A 19,767-nucleotide genomic window follows, 5' to 3' on the forward strand; every position below is an offset into this window, starting at 1 on the left:
AGGTCTTTGGTTAATGTTATTAATAATAACTTAATGAATAATAATGTTATCAGCGTTGGTTCATTAATTGTGACATAGTAAATATCACATAGTAATGTAAGACATCAACAACAGAGGGAAGGGGACGCAGTGAGGGGTATATGGGAACTCCCTGTACCATTTTTGCATTTAATTTCTATAAATGTATAACTATCCTAAAATAAAATTTCCTTCACACAAGGTAAAAATACACATAATAAAGTTACAGTATATTTTTCTGTACAAGAAAATAAGAAAAGCTAATTCTGGTTCATCCATATTATATTTTCAGTCTCACACACTGTTGACTTACAAAACAATAAAGAAAAATGGTCAAGAATCATCCAGGTGGCTTTTGACTGTGCTGCTGGATTCCACATGCACGCCTGCTTTCCATACATTTCTGACTGGAATTCTATCTCATTCACAGAACAAAAAAAAAGACAACTGAGCGACTAAAATGTGCCAGGAGCTGGGGTAGCTCTGAGGATTCAACGACAAGAATGGGCCCTGTCTCCAAGCTCACGAACTAGAGCTGGGTTTCTCAAACAGGCAAAATGACCACTTGGGGAGATTGTTAAAATGCAGCAATAGACCACACTTTCAAAAACACTGATCTGTAACATCTGTCATAAATGCTGGGACAGATGAACACTTCTAGGGACCACTGACTTTGATCCTGGCAGGGAAGCTGTGGGAAGAGCAGAGGAGAGGTCACCCAACCCCTACCTGGAAGGCAGGGAAGAATTCCTAGAAAAGGTTTACTTGACCAACCACTGGAGTGAGTTGGTTTTAATCTAATAGTAGAATGAACTTGAGGACACATCCTGCTTAGAGTGGGGAAGGCTCAGTACCAAGAACATTTACAGCTTCCGAAAGTAACTGAACGCTGGTTACCAAGTACCAACCCCAGCAGCTGGAAACCAGCAGCACAGATGAGTCTAACTCAGGCCACTCCAGGACAGAGAAGGGGCTTTGTTCATTGGAATTCAGTTACCGACAATATATGCAAAGAGGATTCTAGGCCTGATTGTATGCTGCAGGAAACCATCCGGCCTCCGCTCACTTGCATAGTCATCTCCCTGGAAAAGCTTTTTCATGTGCTAATGGGTTTCTCAATTTTTGCCTACTTCAGTAGCAAAATATCATGTCATATTGACTCAGGTTGTTTGGCTTTGAGATTTCTTTGCTCTTTATGTTTTTGTCTCCTCTACATTCAGCCTGCCAAGAGGTGCATCTCATGATTGTCAGTGTGTCCATTTTTAGCAGCACTCAGGCCCCCTACCCTTCAAATTTACCTCAAAACTGAATACCTAAATCTGAATTAAGGAAACAGTCACTAAAATGAGGGCCTAAGGCACTTCACTGATGTCCCCACACTGCACACATGTGCAAACGTCCCTTGTCATCTATGTGCAGCCTGCAGACCACACAGTGGTCCTGGGCTGCTGGTGACCAGAATCATTTAGTTTAAAACCTGATTTAAAACACCCCAGCAACTACAACAGGACCCAGAAAATAGCCGGTCTCCGTAAGTATTCTCCGAGTCATTTATTTTGGGCTCTTTTCTTTCTTACTTCTCACTCTTAACCATGTGTGGCTGGGTTGAGGTTGACAGAAAACTGAGCACTATTCCATGTAAGAAACAAAGATGAGAAATTTTAGAAAATTACAGGGAAATCAATGCCTACTTTCTTCCTAATACAAACCCAACATGATAGGAATGGTTCGTCGTAAAACACCAGGCAAATATTACCTACTGGATGACTTCCAAATTACGGGAAGTAAATGTCAATTCTTTATTACAGTAATCAAGAGGGAGATTTACCTTCAGCACCATTCATTTTTATTTCGATTTTATTACTTAGAGAAATTCTGCAGCATAAGGCTTAGCAACAAATTCAGTAAATACACAGAATGCAATCTCAAGCACTTTTTTTAAATGGTGCTCTGTTCATTTAGCCACAGACAAATTCTCATCATAAAACATAGGATTCTTCTTGTAACAGTAAAAGAAATGGGTAGGAAGGAGGTGGATGGATAAGAAGGATCTAGTGAGAAAATGAGAACTGCTTCCTCAACCCATTTGCAAAATATCCGTAATTTCCCAGCTTAAAAATCCATCACTATGAAATCCACCATGATTTTTTAAATGCATAGGAGCAAAGATAGAATGTAATCATTATTTTAAAGAATGCACATGGTCAGAGATAAAACATAGTAAGAATTTCATTTCATGATTTCTTTTCTCCTCCAAATGTCCCATAAATCACTGGCCCCGCAAAAACTCACAAACTATACTTTTCCTTTGCCTGCTGTAACACTAGTTATTCAGAGTTGGACAATAAATATTTGTGAACAACTAACTAAACAGTTCTCAGAGTACTGTCAGATACCAGACTGCATGGGTGGGTCGGAGTTATGTAGGGAGAAAATGAATCTTCTGGGAAAAACTGTCAAATTGCTTCTGTCAAACACAATCCAGGCGCTTCTAACACCATAAAGGGAGTTCTTGCCTAAGAGTCGAAGCAGAAGCTAAACGCACAGAATCCAGGAGTCGAACAAGAAAACAGGCCAGGTCAAAAGCCTGGAGATTCATTCTGGCAGCAGGTTCCTAGCTGGGGGTGGGCTGGCTGGGCCAGAAGAAAAGGGTCAGTGTTGGTATGACAGGAGGAACTGCTTCCCAGAAGGCCAAGTGCATGGCTATCAGATGAGGCATTCCCATTGATGATACGCAAGTGACCTAGAAGAATCTGTGCAAGATGCCTATCTTACAACTGCTGTGCAGCCCAGCCTCTAACAGTATCTGGATCAATGGCATTAAACTGAAATCTATCGTGTTTCCAGACCATTATGACGGTTTTCCTCTATTTGGAGAAACAGTCCTCTCTGCAGACTAAATAAAGCTTTTAACATAAGGCACCAAAAGGCAAACAGGTCACACAGCACAGAATCATATGGGAGGCTGTGTGCCCTTTCCCTTTGCTTGCTTTGCTTGCTTGCAAACAATAAAAACCTTTCTGAACAAATGAAAGTGAACTTTGAAACCAGCAAAACATTTCAGGCACCCCGCCACAAAGATATTCTCCAAGCAACTGCAGCCTGTTTGCTGTCCTGCATAGCTCTAAATTTCTTGCCACTTACGGGATGTGTGGTTAAATGAGCCCAGCAGAGAATTACAGCTTTGAGGCTTTGATGTCAAAAATCACTAACAGATCTCGATCAAAGGGTGAGAAAAAACTGGTAAATTTTCGCTATGATGGTGCACGTGGGGCCTCATTCAAGCCAATGTTTTATCTTCATTTAATATCTACACTGTATTTTTTTTTTCTGTTATTAACTTAAAAAACTCTACTAACAGAAACAGCCAGCATTTATTATAATCCTTCCTGCAATTTGCCAAGCAGTGCGCAAAAGGGATTTTACACCTTTAAAGACTTAGAACAGCCCCATTATCTCCATTTTGCAAGAGAGGAAACTGAGACTCAGGATGCAGAAGAGCTGGGACTCCACCGTGTAAGTCTAAGTCCAGAGCCTTTCTGCTAACGCTAACATGTTCCACAAATTACACAGAAAATGGGTTATTCTAAAAATAATACTGGGGGACTTCCCTGGTGGCGCACTGGTTAAGAATCCGCCTGCCAATGCAGGCAACACAGGTTCGAGCCCTGGTCTGGGAAGATCCCACGGGAGCAACTAAGCCCGTGCGCCACATCTACTGAGCCCGCACTCTAGGCCCCGCAAGCCACAACTAGTGAGCCCACGCGCCTAGAGCCCGTGCTCCTCAACAAGAGAAGCCACCACAATGAGAAGCCCGTGCAACGCAGCGAAGAGAAGCTCCCGCTCGCCGCAACTAGAGAAAGCCCGTGTGCAGAAATGAAGACCCAACGCAGCCATAAATAAATAAATAAATAAATATTTTAAAAGCTAATACTGGGAATCACCATCCCTATGAACATAAGTTATCGGGACATGAAAATGTAATAAAATAGTGAGGGCACCTAAGTAATTACCTGTCTTGAGGGCACCTAAATAATTACCAGCCTCAGCAGAGTTTGGGATGATGACAGATTCCACAGCCAAAAGAGAAAGTGAATATATAGAGTCCAAATCCAAAGACTCAACCTTCTGGTCCCAGAGATCCAGAAATCAGGCCTGTCTTTTAAGTTGGAAGTTAACCATCTTAAAACTGAAAATTCAAGACAGTCATTCAAAATCTGCCATTTTGCATGAATTCCCTTCAGAATCAGTAGGGGTTTAAAAGTCAGAGATCCAAACAACAGGGGGGAAAAGAAAAAAGGGCAATGTATGAAAAGGCAATCCATTGAAGAATTTGTCCAAAAGCCGAAAAACATATGCAGAGAAGTTCAATTTCACACACACACATACAAAAATGCAAGTTCAGACAATTATTTACTACTTTTCATCTCTCTGCCCTTTGTGGATAGCAGTTTAACAGTAAAAGCATATTGGCCCCAGAAGTTACCCAAATGAACTAAAACATATGTACACAGGTCATTATTTTTAATATTTTTCAAATGGGATGCACTATGACAGGATGGTTTCACCTTTAGTTTAAAAAGAAAAACTGTGCTTGTGGGACTTTAGATGTAAAGCTGTACATCTATATATTCATAGAAGAAAGTGTGGCAGGACAAACAAAACTAGTAACAATGATCACAGAGGGGGAGAGGAACTGACAACTTGCCACTTTGTATAATTTTAATTTTGCATTAAAATTTTTAAGAAGGAGGCTGATTATTTAAATACATTACTAAAAATGAGATTTAGCATCAAAATGTAATGCAATAAAATGCTTCATTAACTTGAGAACAACCCACAGAGAGGGCCCCACTAATTCCCACCTAGCTCACAATCCAAGTTTCAATACTTTGCAGTTTAGACAGAAAGTTTTTGACCTGGGTTCCTTTAGCCCTGGACTAAAATTTCACTTTGTTACAATGGTAGGACTGGGCTATGACTCATCTTCCTCTGCCAAACAATTAAAGTTCTAGTTCAGCGGGAAAAAACTACTTGAGCTGCCAGTTCAGTGAACTGTTCAAATCAAGGTCAAAATATTGGGGCAGGGGCAAGGGGGTCACTGAGTCCAGATCCTATCTAATTCTCACACCAGTCCTTTCGGTGGCCCTCCAACCAAATCCTGACTTTGCAAATGATTAGAATAGGAAGCACCTGGTGCCCTCTAACTAGGGTCATAGAACCCAAGTGAAACATGAAACCAGGATCCGTGTCACAATCATACCTTTCAAGTAATGCCAAGGAAAAACACAACTAAAAAGATGACAGAGTGCACAGCTTCAGCTTAAATGTATTTTAAGTACCACACAAACATATTTGATTACCCATTCCTACACTGCAGGTAGCAGGCAAAGCTCTTTATCAACTGACTATATTTCTATAATTTTTACAGAACTTATTATTCCTTTTATTTACCTGGAACTCTTACTATTGCTTGCAAGGTGCTTTAAAATATGTTACATCATTAATCCTGACCACAATCCCCTCAGGGCTACGACTGGTTGGGAGACCAGTCTCAGAAGTTCAGTGTCTTACACAGTCGATAGTAGGGGGAACTGGGACCCAGGTCCCCCGCCAAACAATTCTTAAGTACCATGTTAATCACACTTCTCATTTCCCTCGCCCAAAATTCTTCTGTTTCAAACACATCACTCTGTCTACCCTTCGCCCAACTGAACAATTTTTCTTTTTCTCTCAAGCCTCTGCAAATTACATTCCACCTGGTCTGCCTAAGCACCAACTCATTTTCTTTATAAACATTAAGATCAGCTAAAAATTCACAAGCCCTAAGAAATTCTCCCAGACAAACCTCCCTGCACTCTGGTCACTCTAAATGACGTGTTCCTTTATTCTCATACAGTCAACAGGCGGGTGAGGCAGCCGCTAATATCTGGCAAAGATAATCACACCCCTTCCTTTCAAACTAACTTTGGCACTAAGAACCTTTGGAGCAACCTCTCTGTAGTGTCCCCAACTGACCCCACCTCCACATTCACACTAACAGGCACCTCAGCCCCTGATGAAATTCTTATTCCCAAGTTCGCCACCTGCCTTGCTTTATGAAGACGCCACCGACCAGGAGCCCTGTCTCTTCAGAGAGGTCTGCTCAGCGTGCCCTGAGCCAGCCTACTCCCCTGCGATCTCTTCCAAGAGCTTCTTCCTGATGACAGTTCATCTTCAGACGGGCCACCGTCTCCTATAACGCACGCCCCTTCGTCAGCACAAACCGGAAACGAGGAGGTCCAGCCCTCATCCAGCCTCCTGCTGCGCAGAGGAACCTGTCCATCCAACCACTCCGCAAGCAGAGGCTGAGACTCTGCTGCCAACAGGCATGGCTTCGGTGCTGAGGTACAGCACTGACAAAGCTTCCTTCTTGCCCCTCTTCTGGAGCTTTCAGTCTGGTAGGGAACCAGTAACTCTCCCCTGTGCACCTCCATCTTGAATCAATGTCAGAATCACTTGGATAATTTCTTTAACAGCTACAAAGTCAAGGCCTCAGTTTATTTATGTCAGGTTTCTCTGAGTGTGGGGCTCCAGCACACTGGTGATTCTAACGTGGAACCAAGGTTGAGAATATTTGAACCCGTTTATCTAAAAGGGAAACGGCTGCCACAGAGTCCTGTCAGCCCGACAAGAAAGCAGGAAAGATGGCAAGAAAAGCAAGGCCTCCCAGATGTGGCTTCCTGAGCAGGGCAATTTCTAGACCTAAATCATCTGTGCATTAATAGATGCCTGCAACTCCAAATAATTTTTTATTTCAAACTTGCAAGCCTTTTTTTTTTTTTTTTAACTTTGTTCTCCTTCAATTAGATTATTTGTAACATTTGGTCATTTGTACACAGATATCAAGATTAAGTAAAGGAAAAGTAAATATTTTAAAATATAAAGATTCTATATCAAAGATAGATAGATATAGATACTCAGATTTCAGCTTACTCAGTGTTCCCTTGTTATATCTCAACGGATAGCTGAGAGGCAAATGTGCTAAATTAGAGTTCCACATTTTAGAAGACAACAAAGGGCAAAAGGATGGTCAATTTCAAAAATGACACTGAAAGGCTAATTTTCAACAAATACGTATTTTAATTTATTCCATTTTATTACTTGTTTTATTATTCCCGTTAGGTTCTGCAACAGTCATTTGAAACATCAACCCCTGTATGGTCAAGAGTTTAATGCAAAACACTTATGGTTTCACTCTTTCCAGCTTACTTGAGGTCTGTAAATAAAGGATTCAGCCCAAAGTTTCATCTATTATGGAGACTGCTTTGAAGACCAAAAAAGGCCACTGTTGTAATGGAATATGCCATCCATAAACACGTACTCTTTTTTATATTTTTATAACAAGATCACTAAAGAGATCTACCCTGCAGATACAAGAAAATAGTAAATTAATAACAGCCAATAAGAAAAGCGTCGAGGCCCTTGTAGAATCTGAAATCATGTAATACTGATTTTCTATTTTTATTAAAATAGAATGCCCTGAAATATTTATTTTTTTAAAAAATGCTTTCTATTTTCTTAAAGGCTTTGGACGGATCACAGGGCAGGAAAGAATGCTATCTGAATGAACCAGAATTCATATTTAAAGCTGCAGTCTACTCACTTAAAAGTTTGCTTAATATTTAAAGGTTTGTTTGTATTTTTTTCTTCTAGTTATCTTCTGATTTCAACCACTATGGTTACCTGAGACCCTCTGTAGCAAGACAGTAACACGCAGACTAGAAGACGATGAAGACTATTCATGCCGGGGAAAGAAAGAGGATTAAGTGAGAGTCAAGAGATAACCTTTGAAAGGCCACAGGCTGCAATGCTGCTCCTGTATGTGGGGTTTTAATTCAGTTCCTGAAAGGTATTTTAATTCTCTGTTGAGACCACATGGCTCTTTAAATAAGAGAGAAAAGTAATAGCCAAAAAAGAGAATTATAGCACGCTGATTTCCCATTACACTTGGCCAAGAAACCAAATTTGCTAAGAAAATATGGGCTGCTCCAAGCATTTTAGTTGAAATGTGCTCCAGAGAGAGGATGCCTACCAGCATTTACCACATCATTCATATGGAGTTAGGAAGGAAAACATTAAGAGGGAAAGAGTAATTCCAAAGGAAAGAAAACCATTTTTTAAAAATTCTAACCAGCCTAAAAGTTGTCCCATAGTAACAATACTCAAGCATGATACGTAAGGTCAAATATTACACATCACTTGAGTTTTTTTTTTTTTCTTCAGAAAACTTACATGGCCAGTACACAAATATATAGATTAAACAAGATATGGACATCTGAACCCATTAGAAAAACTAGGTCACCCTGGAAGTAAACTCCAGTGACAATGACCAATCCAATGTGAAGTTCTGTGTCTGCATTTCTTCTGAATGAGACTGCCTTAAAGCAAAACTCCTCCATTTACAGCCCCCTCAAAAGTACAAATGTCTGATCCTCCCCTTAATCAGCTCTGAACTATTTTGAAAAGTAAAATACATTTTTAGTCAGCACAGTAAGTCAAGCACAATAAGCTATCATCATACAACAGCATAAAGGAAACTTTCTCTACAGGACAGTAAACAGTCAATACATAATAAGCTAGTTTGAAAATACATGAAGTACATTTGTCTCAACAAAGGTATGGCTCCTTGAGTGCTTTTTCCTAAGAAGCCAAGAACTGGAAAACAATCGCATGCTGAAGCGAAGGATGAAGCCCACAGCGCTGGTCTCGACTATTCAGAGTCTACAACAGATGTGGCGTCAGGAAGAACAGGCCGGGCTGTTCCCATCACCGGCTGGCCGTTACTTAACACACAGGGTTCAGTAAGTGACTGAGAGAGCCCTGTCTTTGCTGATGTCCTCTTTTCAAAACCTCACAGGCGGGAGGGCAGGGAGTCATGCAAGTTGACAAACTTACCTGGTAAATGTTTGCCGGCCTGGCGAGCTACTTGCCGTGGCAAATCAAATCTGCACTTTTTCCAACGAAATGCAGTGGCCGCCGGGCCACTCATCACCTACATTTGCTTAAGTGAGGAGGAAAAAGATGCAGAGGAAGTGGATTTTAACAAAAGCAGCCTGCGAACTGCACACTGGGATGTCCTGTTTTGGGGTGGCTTTTATTTTTCCCATGAGAGGATCTGACTAAACCTAACTGAATCTCCTCTAAATACCAGACAGGAAGTCACACTTCGCAGTTAGTGAAAATTCCTTATGTCATTTTTTGTTGTTGTTTTTTTAATAGTCACAGCTAAGAGCCTTTGAATGTTTCTGATCTACTACAAAGAGATTATAACTTTGCTTCCTGTTTTTGACAGTGTCAGCTGGTAAAGGACACCTCCACCCACCTCTTTACCCACTATGAATATAAACAGAGGCATTTGCCCTGAGTATACAACTGGGCTGAAGAGTTTCGTTACATATTAACTATACTTCAAAGAATAAATCAGACTTGTTATTTCACTTTAATATGCATATACACCTTGGGAAAAATGAAACTCAAAAGGATTTCTTCTTCATTCCTTAGAGATTGCTATTATGGAAAAAATAAACTCAACCACACAGAATAATAAGATGAGAGGTAACAGTTTTGATTCATATTTTCCAGCCTATTCTATCTTGTGTATTTGCCTTGCTCTTTTGCTATCATTTATGCAGATGTCATCCACACACATAACAACAAGCAAGGAAAATCATTACCCACATTTTCTCATCTGCTTTCTTATTCCTGTTTAACTCTTTCTTCTCTCCTGCTTTGAAATAGAAACTTTCTACTTATAAGCAAAGATTTTCATAACATATGTACCCTTGTCAGGATACACACAGATTTAAATCAGAAGGTATCTCTCTTCCTGCTACTGGCTGAGATACAGAAAAGAGAAGCAGTCAGTACTCGCCCCCACTCTCCTCCTCCTTATCTCAGTATTTTTCTAGACTAGAAGCCATATGACTGGCAAAATACTCTCTCTAAGCCTCAATCTCCAAATCTGTAAAATGGGAGTAGGGACCTCACCTGTCTCTGAGATTGTTGTGAAGACAGAGACAATGAAAAGCACAGTGATACAGATTATATCACATAGTCAAAGCCCAATTCTTTTTTTTTTTTTTGGTAACAGCTTTGTTGAGATATAATTCACATAGTATGCAATTAACACATTTAAGGTGTATAATTCAGTGGTTATTAGTATATTTTCAGAGTTGTGTTTCCACCATCACAATCAATTTTAGAACATTTTCATCAACCCAAAAAGCACTCACTCTTCATTTTCTCTCCCTACCCACCAGCCTTAGTCAACCATGAAAATTTAATTTCAGTCTCTATAGATTTGCCTGTCCTGAGCACATCACATAACTGAAATCGTAGAATATGTGGTCTTTTATGACTGACTTCTTTCACTTAGCATAATGTTTTCAAAGTTTCATTCACGTTGTAGTATGTCAGTATGTCATTTCTTTTTAGGCTGAATAATCTTCCATTGAATGAATATGCTACATTTTATTTATTCACTTATCAGTTGATGGACATTTGGGTTGTTTCTACCTTTTGGCTAATATGAATAATGCCACTATGAGCATTCACGTACAAGTTTTTATGTTGACCTATGTTTTCATTTCTCTGGAGTATATATACCCAGGAGTAGCATTGCTGGATCATATAATAACTGTGGTTAACCTTTGGAAGAACTGCCAAAGTGGCTGCACCATCTTACATTCCCACTAGCAATTCATGAAGGTTCCAATTCTCTCCATCCTCACCAACTCATATTGCTATCTGTTTTTTTGATTATAGCCACCCTAGTAGGTATGAAGTGACATCTCACTGTGGTTTGATACACATTTCCCTGATGGTTATCAAAAGGCAATTTGCATCAGTATCCCCAAAATGTCTCCATTTATATAGGCAGGGCTAAATACTCAAAATACACAACAACCAGTAAGACATGGGTACCACTTGATCAGAATGGATACTGGCTACAGTGCTGAAGCAAGATCTTGAAGGTGTCTAGCTTTACCAGTGGCAACTTTCCAATAGGTATGAAAGAATTTCAACGTTTTAATCTGGTATAATATACCCGTTAAATACTGCTGGCCTTCAGATTATATCTCTAGCAAGAGGCTGCTAAAGCAGTTGGCTCTTCTTCCCCTACCCAAGGGCTGCTTATGAAAACTTACAAGACAATTAAATTCTCAATGAAAATATGACACTTTAATCATTTATAAATCAGTGGTTTCCACCTGTCTTTCTGTATTTGTCTTCTTCCTAAATAGAAACAAGTCTCAATTAAAGCAGCCCTTTATAAGTGAATAACCATAATTATTTACAGGAAGAAATTTTAGACCAGATTTAATTTAAGATTGAGGATATCACAAAATTTTAAGGAAGCCAAGAGGGACAAGCCAGGATCTAGACACTAGCAACAGTTTCCCATTTTCTCTAAAAAATATGATATTGGGAGAAGGATAGTAACTATTCTAATTCAAAGGGATTATCCAATAAAATTCAAAGAGATTATCTAACTTGAAATTCAAAAAATCTAATCCAATCTAACTCATATTAACATATTTTCTAATTCAAAGGGATTATCTAATCTAACTCAATCTAATTTAGAGGGATTATCATTTTTTCAGACCCCCTGGTGTTTGAACAAATTCATGTACAATGATGTTAATTATCTCTTTCCTAAAGCATTCTATTTCAGGATTTTAATTTTTTAATCCCTTAAAAAAATTAAACAGAATAAAATCTACATAAAGCATAGGAAAGAAAATACAAAAAGGCTACACGCTTTAAAAAATAACTTTTTCAATCTGCAAACAATAAATGCTAGAGAGGGTGTGGAGAAAAGGGAACCCTCTTGCATGCACTGTTGGTGGGAATGTAAATTGATAACAGCCACTATGGAGAACAGTACGGAGGGTCCTCAAAAAACTAAAAACAGAACTACCATACGACACAGCAATCCCACTACTGGGCATACACCCTGAGAAAACCATAATTCAAAAAGAGTCATGTACCACAATGTTCATTGTAGCTCTATTTACAATAGCCAGGACATGGAAGCAACCTAAGTGTCCATCGACAGATGAATGGATAAAGAAGATGTGGCACATATATACAATGGAATAATACTCAGCCATAAAAAGAAATGAAACTGAGTTATTTGTAGTGAGGTGGATGGACCTAGAGTGTGTCGTACAGAGTGAAGTAAGTCAGAAAGAGAAAAACAAATACCGTATGCTAACACATACATACGGAATCAAAAAAAAAAAAATGGTTCTGAAGAACCTAGGGGCAGGACAGGAATAAAGATTCAGACATAGAGAATGGACTTGAGGACACGGGGAGTGGGAAGGGTAAGCTGGGACGAAGTGAGAGAGTGGCATGGACATATATACACTACCAAATGTAAAATCGATAGCTAGTGGGAAGCAGCTACATAGCACAGGAAGATCGGCTCGGTGCTTTGTGACCACCTAGAGGGGTGGGATAGGGAGGGTGGAAGGGAGACGCAAGAGGGTGGGGATATGGGGATATATGTATATGCATAGCTGATTCACTTTGTTATACAGAAGAAACTAACACACCAGTGTAAAGCAATTATACTCCAATAAAGACGTTAAAAAAGAAAAATAACTTTTTCCCTTATTTTTCAATATAAGGCCTGAGGCCTTACAAGATGTATTAATAATATGATTCATTCATCTTCTAAGAAATTTTCCATGTCCCAAGGCTGCATTGTATAATCCATTGTTTTCATTATTTCTTGGCAAACAGCTGACTATGAAACTGACCGCTGAACCTTCCTATGTCAAATAGAACTTTCCACTGTGGGAAATTTCTAAAACATTCACATTAAGCTAAGTGGAAATGTCATCATAGTTCAGGAGCAAATATGGTCTGTATCAGCCAGTACAATTTCTAAACTAGATTTTACACAGGAAAGGCAAACCATTGAACAAAAACAAGTACCAAGCCTACAATGGAGTTTCTGCAAACACTGGACTTGAAGAAAATCAGAAGCAACGATCAGTTTATCAAAGTTATCTGAAAGTTCTTCCAAAAAGATCTAAAAGAAGCGCACTTTTAAGAACTACTCTGTAACGTCTATCCACTGACCCCTTCTTCTGCTAGATGACATGGTGGCCTCATTTCTAGTTCTTGTGAAATCAATAGACCATTTAAGTTGCAAGTATCTGTCTAGGGTATGCACTTTCTTATTCAATCTGGTGTTGACAGCAGTAATCAAATTTTGTACATACCACTAGCTCTATTATAGCTCAACAGCAACTGGCTGCCAGCCTAGGTTTACTCTCATCCAAAAGGAAAGAAAGGAGTGGACTGCAGAATTACAGAACAAATCAGCTGAAACTACAGGAGGTGGTGTGGAAGTGAGAGAGTGAAGCAGAGGCATTCAAGACTAATCCTCCTTCCACTGGGGAGACATACACCGGGCACATCAGCACAGCCAAGCCCAGGTCAGCCAACCTTGACAATTAAAGGCAGACATTTTCTTCATTCCCTCTATTATCTGCAAACCCTCTGGGCTTTTTTTTTTTTTTTTTTTTTTTGACTGTGTTGGGTCTTCGTTTCCGTGCGAGGGCTTTCTCTAGTTGCGGCAAGCGGGGGCCACTCTTCATCGCGGTGCGCGGGCCTCTCACTGTCGCGGTCTCTCTTGTTGCGGAGCACAGGCTCCAGACGCGCAGGCTCAGTAGTTGTGGCTCACGGGCCTAGTTGCTCCGCGGCATGTGGGATCTTCCCAGACCAGGGCTTGAACCCGTGTCCCCTGCATTAGCAGGCAGACTCTCAACCACTGCACCACCAGGGAAGCCCCCCTCTGGGCTTTGAACATCTTATTACAACTGTCCGTCCTAACTACTGAACCTACACCTAAACCTGCAGAGCAGCAGACAAAAGCCAGAGATAAACCACACCCTCCAACACCAGAGAAACCAAACATGAGGGAATACAAGTTACAACACTTCTCATGAACTGTCCAGACACAACTGGCTTCATTTGTAACTCTTCTGTATGCACATAAGCTAGGATCAAGCCTTTTTCTCGGATCAAAATGTTTTCAATTAATCTTCTGTAAAAACAAGGTCAGCCTTAAAAAAAATTGGGAAGGGGGTAGAGACCTGACTTTGAAAGTTTACTCAACTTGCATTTTTAGAGTTCAAAATCTCTAAGAAAACCATATTCCTGCTAACAGATATTCTCTTCTTAAAGGGAGCATGGATGATACCATTTCTTGGTTTGACAAGCAACTTTCTCCTCATTTTTTAAAACTTGAAATAATTTTAGATTTACCCAAGAAGTTGTAAAAATAGTACACAGAGTTTTCATATTCCCTTCACCCAGCTTCCCCAAATGTTATCATCTTACATAACCAGAGTACCATTATCGAAACCAAAAAATTAGCACTGATGCAGTACAATGAACTACTCTAGAGATCTTATTCAAATTTCTCCAATTGTTCCCTTTTTCTGGTTCATGATTCAATCCCAGATCCTGCACACAAGCAACACTTCAAAAATGTATCCTTTCATTCACTATCTAATGAATGTTTCTGATCCCCCCAAAAGACCTGTTTTCTTTAATGTTGATGAGGTAGTTTCATCATTAACCACTGAGTCTTCCAGGCTAGAAATGTTTATTTCCTCCACAATGCTCTTCATACCTAATCTGTGAGTCTTATCTTGTAAACACAGGTCAAATAGAGTTTCACAATCCCTTGGCCAAAACCCTTAGACCAGATGTGTTGCCAAATCAGAACTTTTCCGATTTGAGAAAAGTTACACTGCACATAGGCTATACATTACATTAAAACAAAAACAGTGAGATCCAGGGCAATTTCCCCTAATCAAACACACTAATACTTCTGCAGTAAATATGTGTATTTTATGAGGTGAGTGGGATAAGTAAAGATTTTAAAAGCATCCCAACACTTCACGTCCAATTTTGCCACCAAATGAGCTCGGGTCAAGCTCGGGTTTTACTATCAAATGAATTACAAAGAAAATACCTTTCAGTTTTTAGAGCTCTTTTTAGCTATTACAACTGCAAATGAGGGAGTGTAGACCTGTACCTATGAAATCCGTGGCCTCATGCATCTCCCACCCACCTTCACACCACATCCTCTTTCACCTCCAATGTTGCCTCTGCCTCCAGGCTCTCTTTACTCCAATTCACCCTCCCACAGAGCCTCCAGATTGGTCTTTCTAAAGTACTTGCAACTCTCTAGCTTCAAAATCCTTAAAGATTTCCCATGCAAGGAAGGAGGTTGGAGTCTAATCTTCATGAAGTTCACAAGGCTCTCCACCAACTGAGCCAACTCCTCTGACTGTAACAGTGCTACAGCCAAGAAGAATACAAAAATGAAAAAGGCATAGTCTCCGTCCTTAAGAAGCTGCCATTTAGTTCAATCTCTTGAATATTTTCACCTAAGTAAAAATATAGAATATAGCTTCTCCAATCATCAAAGAACGTATTGGGATTTTTTTTTTAACTCATTCTTTTCTAGCTAAGAAATTCTACCTTAGTTCTTGATCACGTTAAAGATTACTAACAAAATCCAACATGTTGACATGAAAAAGATTTTTCACATGATTCTAAGAACACATGTCTAAAAATACTTGCTATGCTACTGTTGCAATTACAAAGAGTGAAAGCCAGGAAAACTTTTCTAAAAACAAGCAAACCCAAAAAAGTAACATCAAAGATGGTATTTAATGGGCTGAATGATTTCTCATGAGATATTGTTTTTCCAAAGCACAAAGATATAAATAAAATCTGAAACCATGCCTTTGTTTCCATATTAGTATACTAATGGAATTGAATGACATTATAACCAACAAAATTATGTTAGAGAGAGCTACACAAAAATCCCCACCATCAAAGAGTTTAGAATTTACCCCAACCACACAAAGGCTGATCTCCAGTGCAGACATTAAGGAACATGCCAATGAAAGAGGAAAGAAATCATATTTTCAGTATTTTAGTTTTGTTTTCTAAGGTGCAAAGACACTTACTTGGAATGATGAATTAAAAGAAAAGTTCCTAGACATTGTATTTCAAGATAAAATTATAACCTTTCTTACAATTATCTCAGGAAAAGTGCACAAAAGCAGTGAGAGTAAGAGGTAAAGAACACCACCACCAAACCCCATAATGAGGTGGGGAGAGAGAGGTAGTAGGTATACCCGTGCTCTTCCTACACCAAGAGAGGGGAGGAGGGTTCCCTCCCAGGGTGGCCCTCCTCTCACAACAGAGTGTGTGAGTGTGTGTGTGGGGGGGGGGGGGCACGTGCGTGTGCACACATAGCAGGTTTCTCACTGGCAGTGTTGCTTCCAAACAGAAGTGACAACTGCCTGGAACCGACAGAGGTGAGGTATCTGGTGGCGGACAGCAATCGTGGTAGAACAGGCCAACACTGCACGGATGCCAAGTGATGCCACTGCTCTGTAAAAGCCAGGATCCAATCTGCCAGGGCCCTGGAACTCTGCAGTGCCTACTGCTTAAGACAGGGGTCCCTGGGACAGCCACTCAGGTAGCAAACACCTCACTCTAGCAGAAGGAAGGAAGGTTATCACCATGGTTCTTCAGGGAGCAGGAATCGTTGTTTAAGGAGACATCAAAAGTGATGAATAAAACACAAATGCTTTACAAAGAAAGAGAATTTTAAAAACATTACCAAAAAGGAAAGAGAAAGGGAGTAATTTTCCTGAATTTTCTAAATGTTCTGTTTTTATCAATCAGGTGAAAAATAAGTGTTGTCATTTCTCATTTACCTTTGTATTGTCATCCTTTAGCATGGAGCCTGGAACATTGTAAGGACTTAATGAGCATTTACTGAAAGAAGAGACACGAGCTGATGTGGAAGACCAGGACAGTGAGAGGAACCCTGGGTGTCTCTCACACCCAAAGAGCCTACACAACAAGCCCGCCTGATGCAGAAAGGAGGTGCCACGGTCTATGATACAACCAAAATCAAAAATAGCAGTTCTGGGGACTTCCCTGGTGGCGCAGTGGTTAAGAATCTGCCTGCCAATGCAGGGGACACGGGTTCAGGCCCTGGTCCGGAAAGATCCCACATGCTGCGGAGCAATTAAGCCCAGGGGACACGGGTTCAGGCCCTGGTCCGGGAAGATCCCACATGCTGTGGAGCAACTAAGCCCACGTGTCACAACTACTGAGCCTGCACTCTAGAGCCCACGAGCCACAGCTACTGAGCCCGCGTGCCACAACTACTGAAGCCCATGCACCTAGAGCCCGTGCTCCACAACAAAGAGAAGCCACCGCAATGAGAAGCCCACGCACCGCAATGAAGAGTAGCCCCTGCTCCCTGCAGCTAGAGAAGGCCCACATGCAGCAACAAAAACCCAGCGCAGCCAAAAATAAATAATTAGATTAAAAAATACCAGTTCTGGGGCAGACCGCAGCATTGCAGAAAGGGACTAGAGAGCTGTGACCTAGCGAGAAGGGTGCTTTTGGGAATGTAAAAGAAGGATTAATTTGGAAATGGAAGAGCTATAAAAGTAGAGGCAATCTCATTGGTAAGCTGCAGGGCTGTGGAGCAAAGATCAGCCAGTGAGTTTTCTTGAAGTACATCTGCTGCCATTGTGAGGGAAACTTCTCTAGTTTCTAGAAGGTTCCAGAACACTCAAGCTTCATGGGAAGGTGTGAAGAAAAGAAACATGGGGACTATTCTTTGCTGTTAGCAGTAAAAACATCTAGTGGGAGAAGTGACCTAAGAGTCCCATTGGGCACAACAGCCTATGAATCCAGATGTGCCATCCATAACACTTTGTTCCTTGGCCACCTGCAGTGACAATCTCAATTCAATGTTTCCTGTGGAGCTCTTAGGCCCTTATGCGAATCTGAAGATGTTGGCCAGTCATTAGATATGGGTATTAACTTGCGTGAGTCATCTGCATATTCAGCCTGCAGCTGAAACCACACAAAGATAGTCCTGCCTACTAACGGGCACACCCACCCCACTTCCCATGTGTCATATCTCTGGCCATGGCAATGAGACATAATCACCTACTTGTGACAGCTGAGGACTGGGAATGGGGAGAAAATGAAGGATCCAGGCAATAACGAGGCAGAACCAATGCCAAGGAGCTGACCTCGAGTATTTCAGTTCCAGGATTTCTAGGAAGAAACAGTTTGCAAGCAATAACCAGGTGAGGTACAGAGAATGCAAGTAAAGGTTATCGGTCAAGAATTTATGAGCCATGCAACTTAGGAACAAGATTCCTGGGCTCTGGGTCTGTGGGAGCCAGTCAGCTAACTGGTTTACTGAGCACCTACTCTGTTCCATGCAGTGCAGACGAGAACCCGTTCCCAGGCCAGCAGAGTGAGGCAACCCCAGTGCTGCAGAGGGTGTGTGTGGTGCTGTCACTGCCTCGGGGATCAGCCCCTGAGATAGGCCGGGGCCTGCAAAAGGGGAAAGGAGAGGGCAGCGGCTACCAAACAAGGGGGCACTGAACATGGCAAAGGCAATAAATGCACAAACAGCCTGTTATTAACATATTTTAAGAAGTGACAGAGAACAGGGAGGAAGATGGGAGGGTGGAACTTGGAAACAATACCAGAAGGTACAAAAGTGAAAACAACGGTGATCCAGAAAGAAGAGGAGGAGAAAGCCAGGCCCTTATTCCAGGGCCGTCCCTGATGGTAAGCAAGCTATTCCACAGTTTGCAGGTTGGGACCATTTATGTACCATTTCACCCAAAGCTCCACTTTCCATAAAATCTTTCTCCTCCAGAGAACATCCATGAGTAAATCTGTCTATCTATAAAAGATTTAGAAACAGAGCCAATAGAACAAACTTGGTTTTAAATTAGGAATACTGCACTAAAAATGACTTCCCAGAGGTTGCCAAGTTCCAGTAGAGGGCTGGAACTACCAGTGTTTCTATTGGAACAACAGTATGTAATTTGGTCAGTAAAAACTGACCAATTTTAGGGACCTCTGAACTTTAAAGTTCTTTCACATTTATTTTCATGGATGCCTGCAAAAGTCTTACAAGTTAAGCTGTGTCGATACCTCAAGTCCTGTTTGAAAAATGAGGTAACTAAGGTTTCATGACACCGAGTAAAACACCATATTCATGCCGTGGGTGTTCTGAACCTCTGAACCAACTCCCTGCCCCAAAGTCTTTCCTCCCATCCCATTGTGGGCCTTCTAGAAGCAGCTTGCTGGCTGTCAACACCACTGCCTGAACCAACGTGAAGCCCAGAGGTTTCAAAGTTATTTTTCTGAGAGTAAACAATACTATATAATATTTCCTCTCTTCCTCAAAGTCATAGCCAAAAACCATATGAAAGCAAGAGGAAGTACATGTTCCTCAACAGCAATCAGCTTCCAGGTATCAAGTAGCCATAGCAGCTGCACCCCACCCCAGTCCCAACCTCTGGCACAAACACAAGCGGCAGGATCTTGAGGCCTGATGTGTCTTTCCACAACAGAATGACAAAAGGCCCTGACACTTCCGCTCCCGAGGGCATTAAAACCATAGCCCCGAAGGAGCAAGGTGGTTACTTTTCATATGAGTTACTAAACTGAGCCCCTCCACGCCAGAAAGAGGGGGCAGGGAAGGGAAATGAAAGCAAGTGACTCTAGGTTCTGGATTTCACATGCAAGACTAGCCAGCAACAGGTGCAGCGTTCCGGTGAAATTAAGACTCTCCAAACGCCTCTCGCCTCCGCAGCACAAAGGGCGCAAGCA

General features: G+C 41.0%; 1 protein-coding gene across 7 annotated transcripts in view; it reads right to left on the minus strand.

Annotated features, from left to right (window-relative positions):
* Nucleotides 1–19,767, minus strand: part of UTRN (utrophin) — a 519,047-nt gene that overhangs the window by 450,505 nt on the left and 48,775 nt on the right. For 2 of the 7 annotated variants that reach the window (XM_061207125.1, XM_061207124.1), the window contains exon 1: nt 8,956–9,174. The exons of 4 other annotated variants lie outside the window; for them this stretch is intronic. In XM_061207125.1, the coding sequence (XP_061063108.1) occupies nt 8,956–9,049 (94 nt within the window). In that variant the 5' untranslated portion in view covers nt 9,050–9,174. Of the gene's footprint in view, nt 1–6,108; nt 6,126–8,955; nt 9,175–19,767 lie in introns of those variants that run through there. One more of the 7 variants, XM_061207130.1, reaches the window with a different exon arrangement.

The sequence above is a fragment of the Eubalaena glacialis genome, chromosome 12 (genome assembly GCF_028564815.1).
Source record: "Eubalaena glacialis isolate mEubGla1 chromosome 12, mEubGla1.1.hap2.+ XY, whole genome shotgun sequence".
NCBI classification, from domain to species: Eukaryota; Metazoa; Chordata; class Mammalia; order Artiodactyla; family Balaenidae; genus Eubalaena; species Eubalaena glacialis.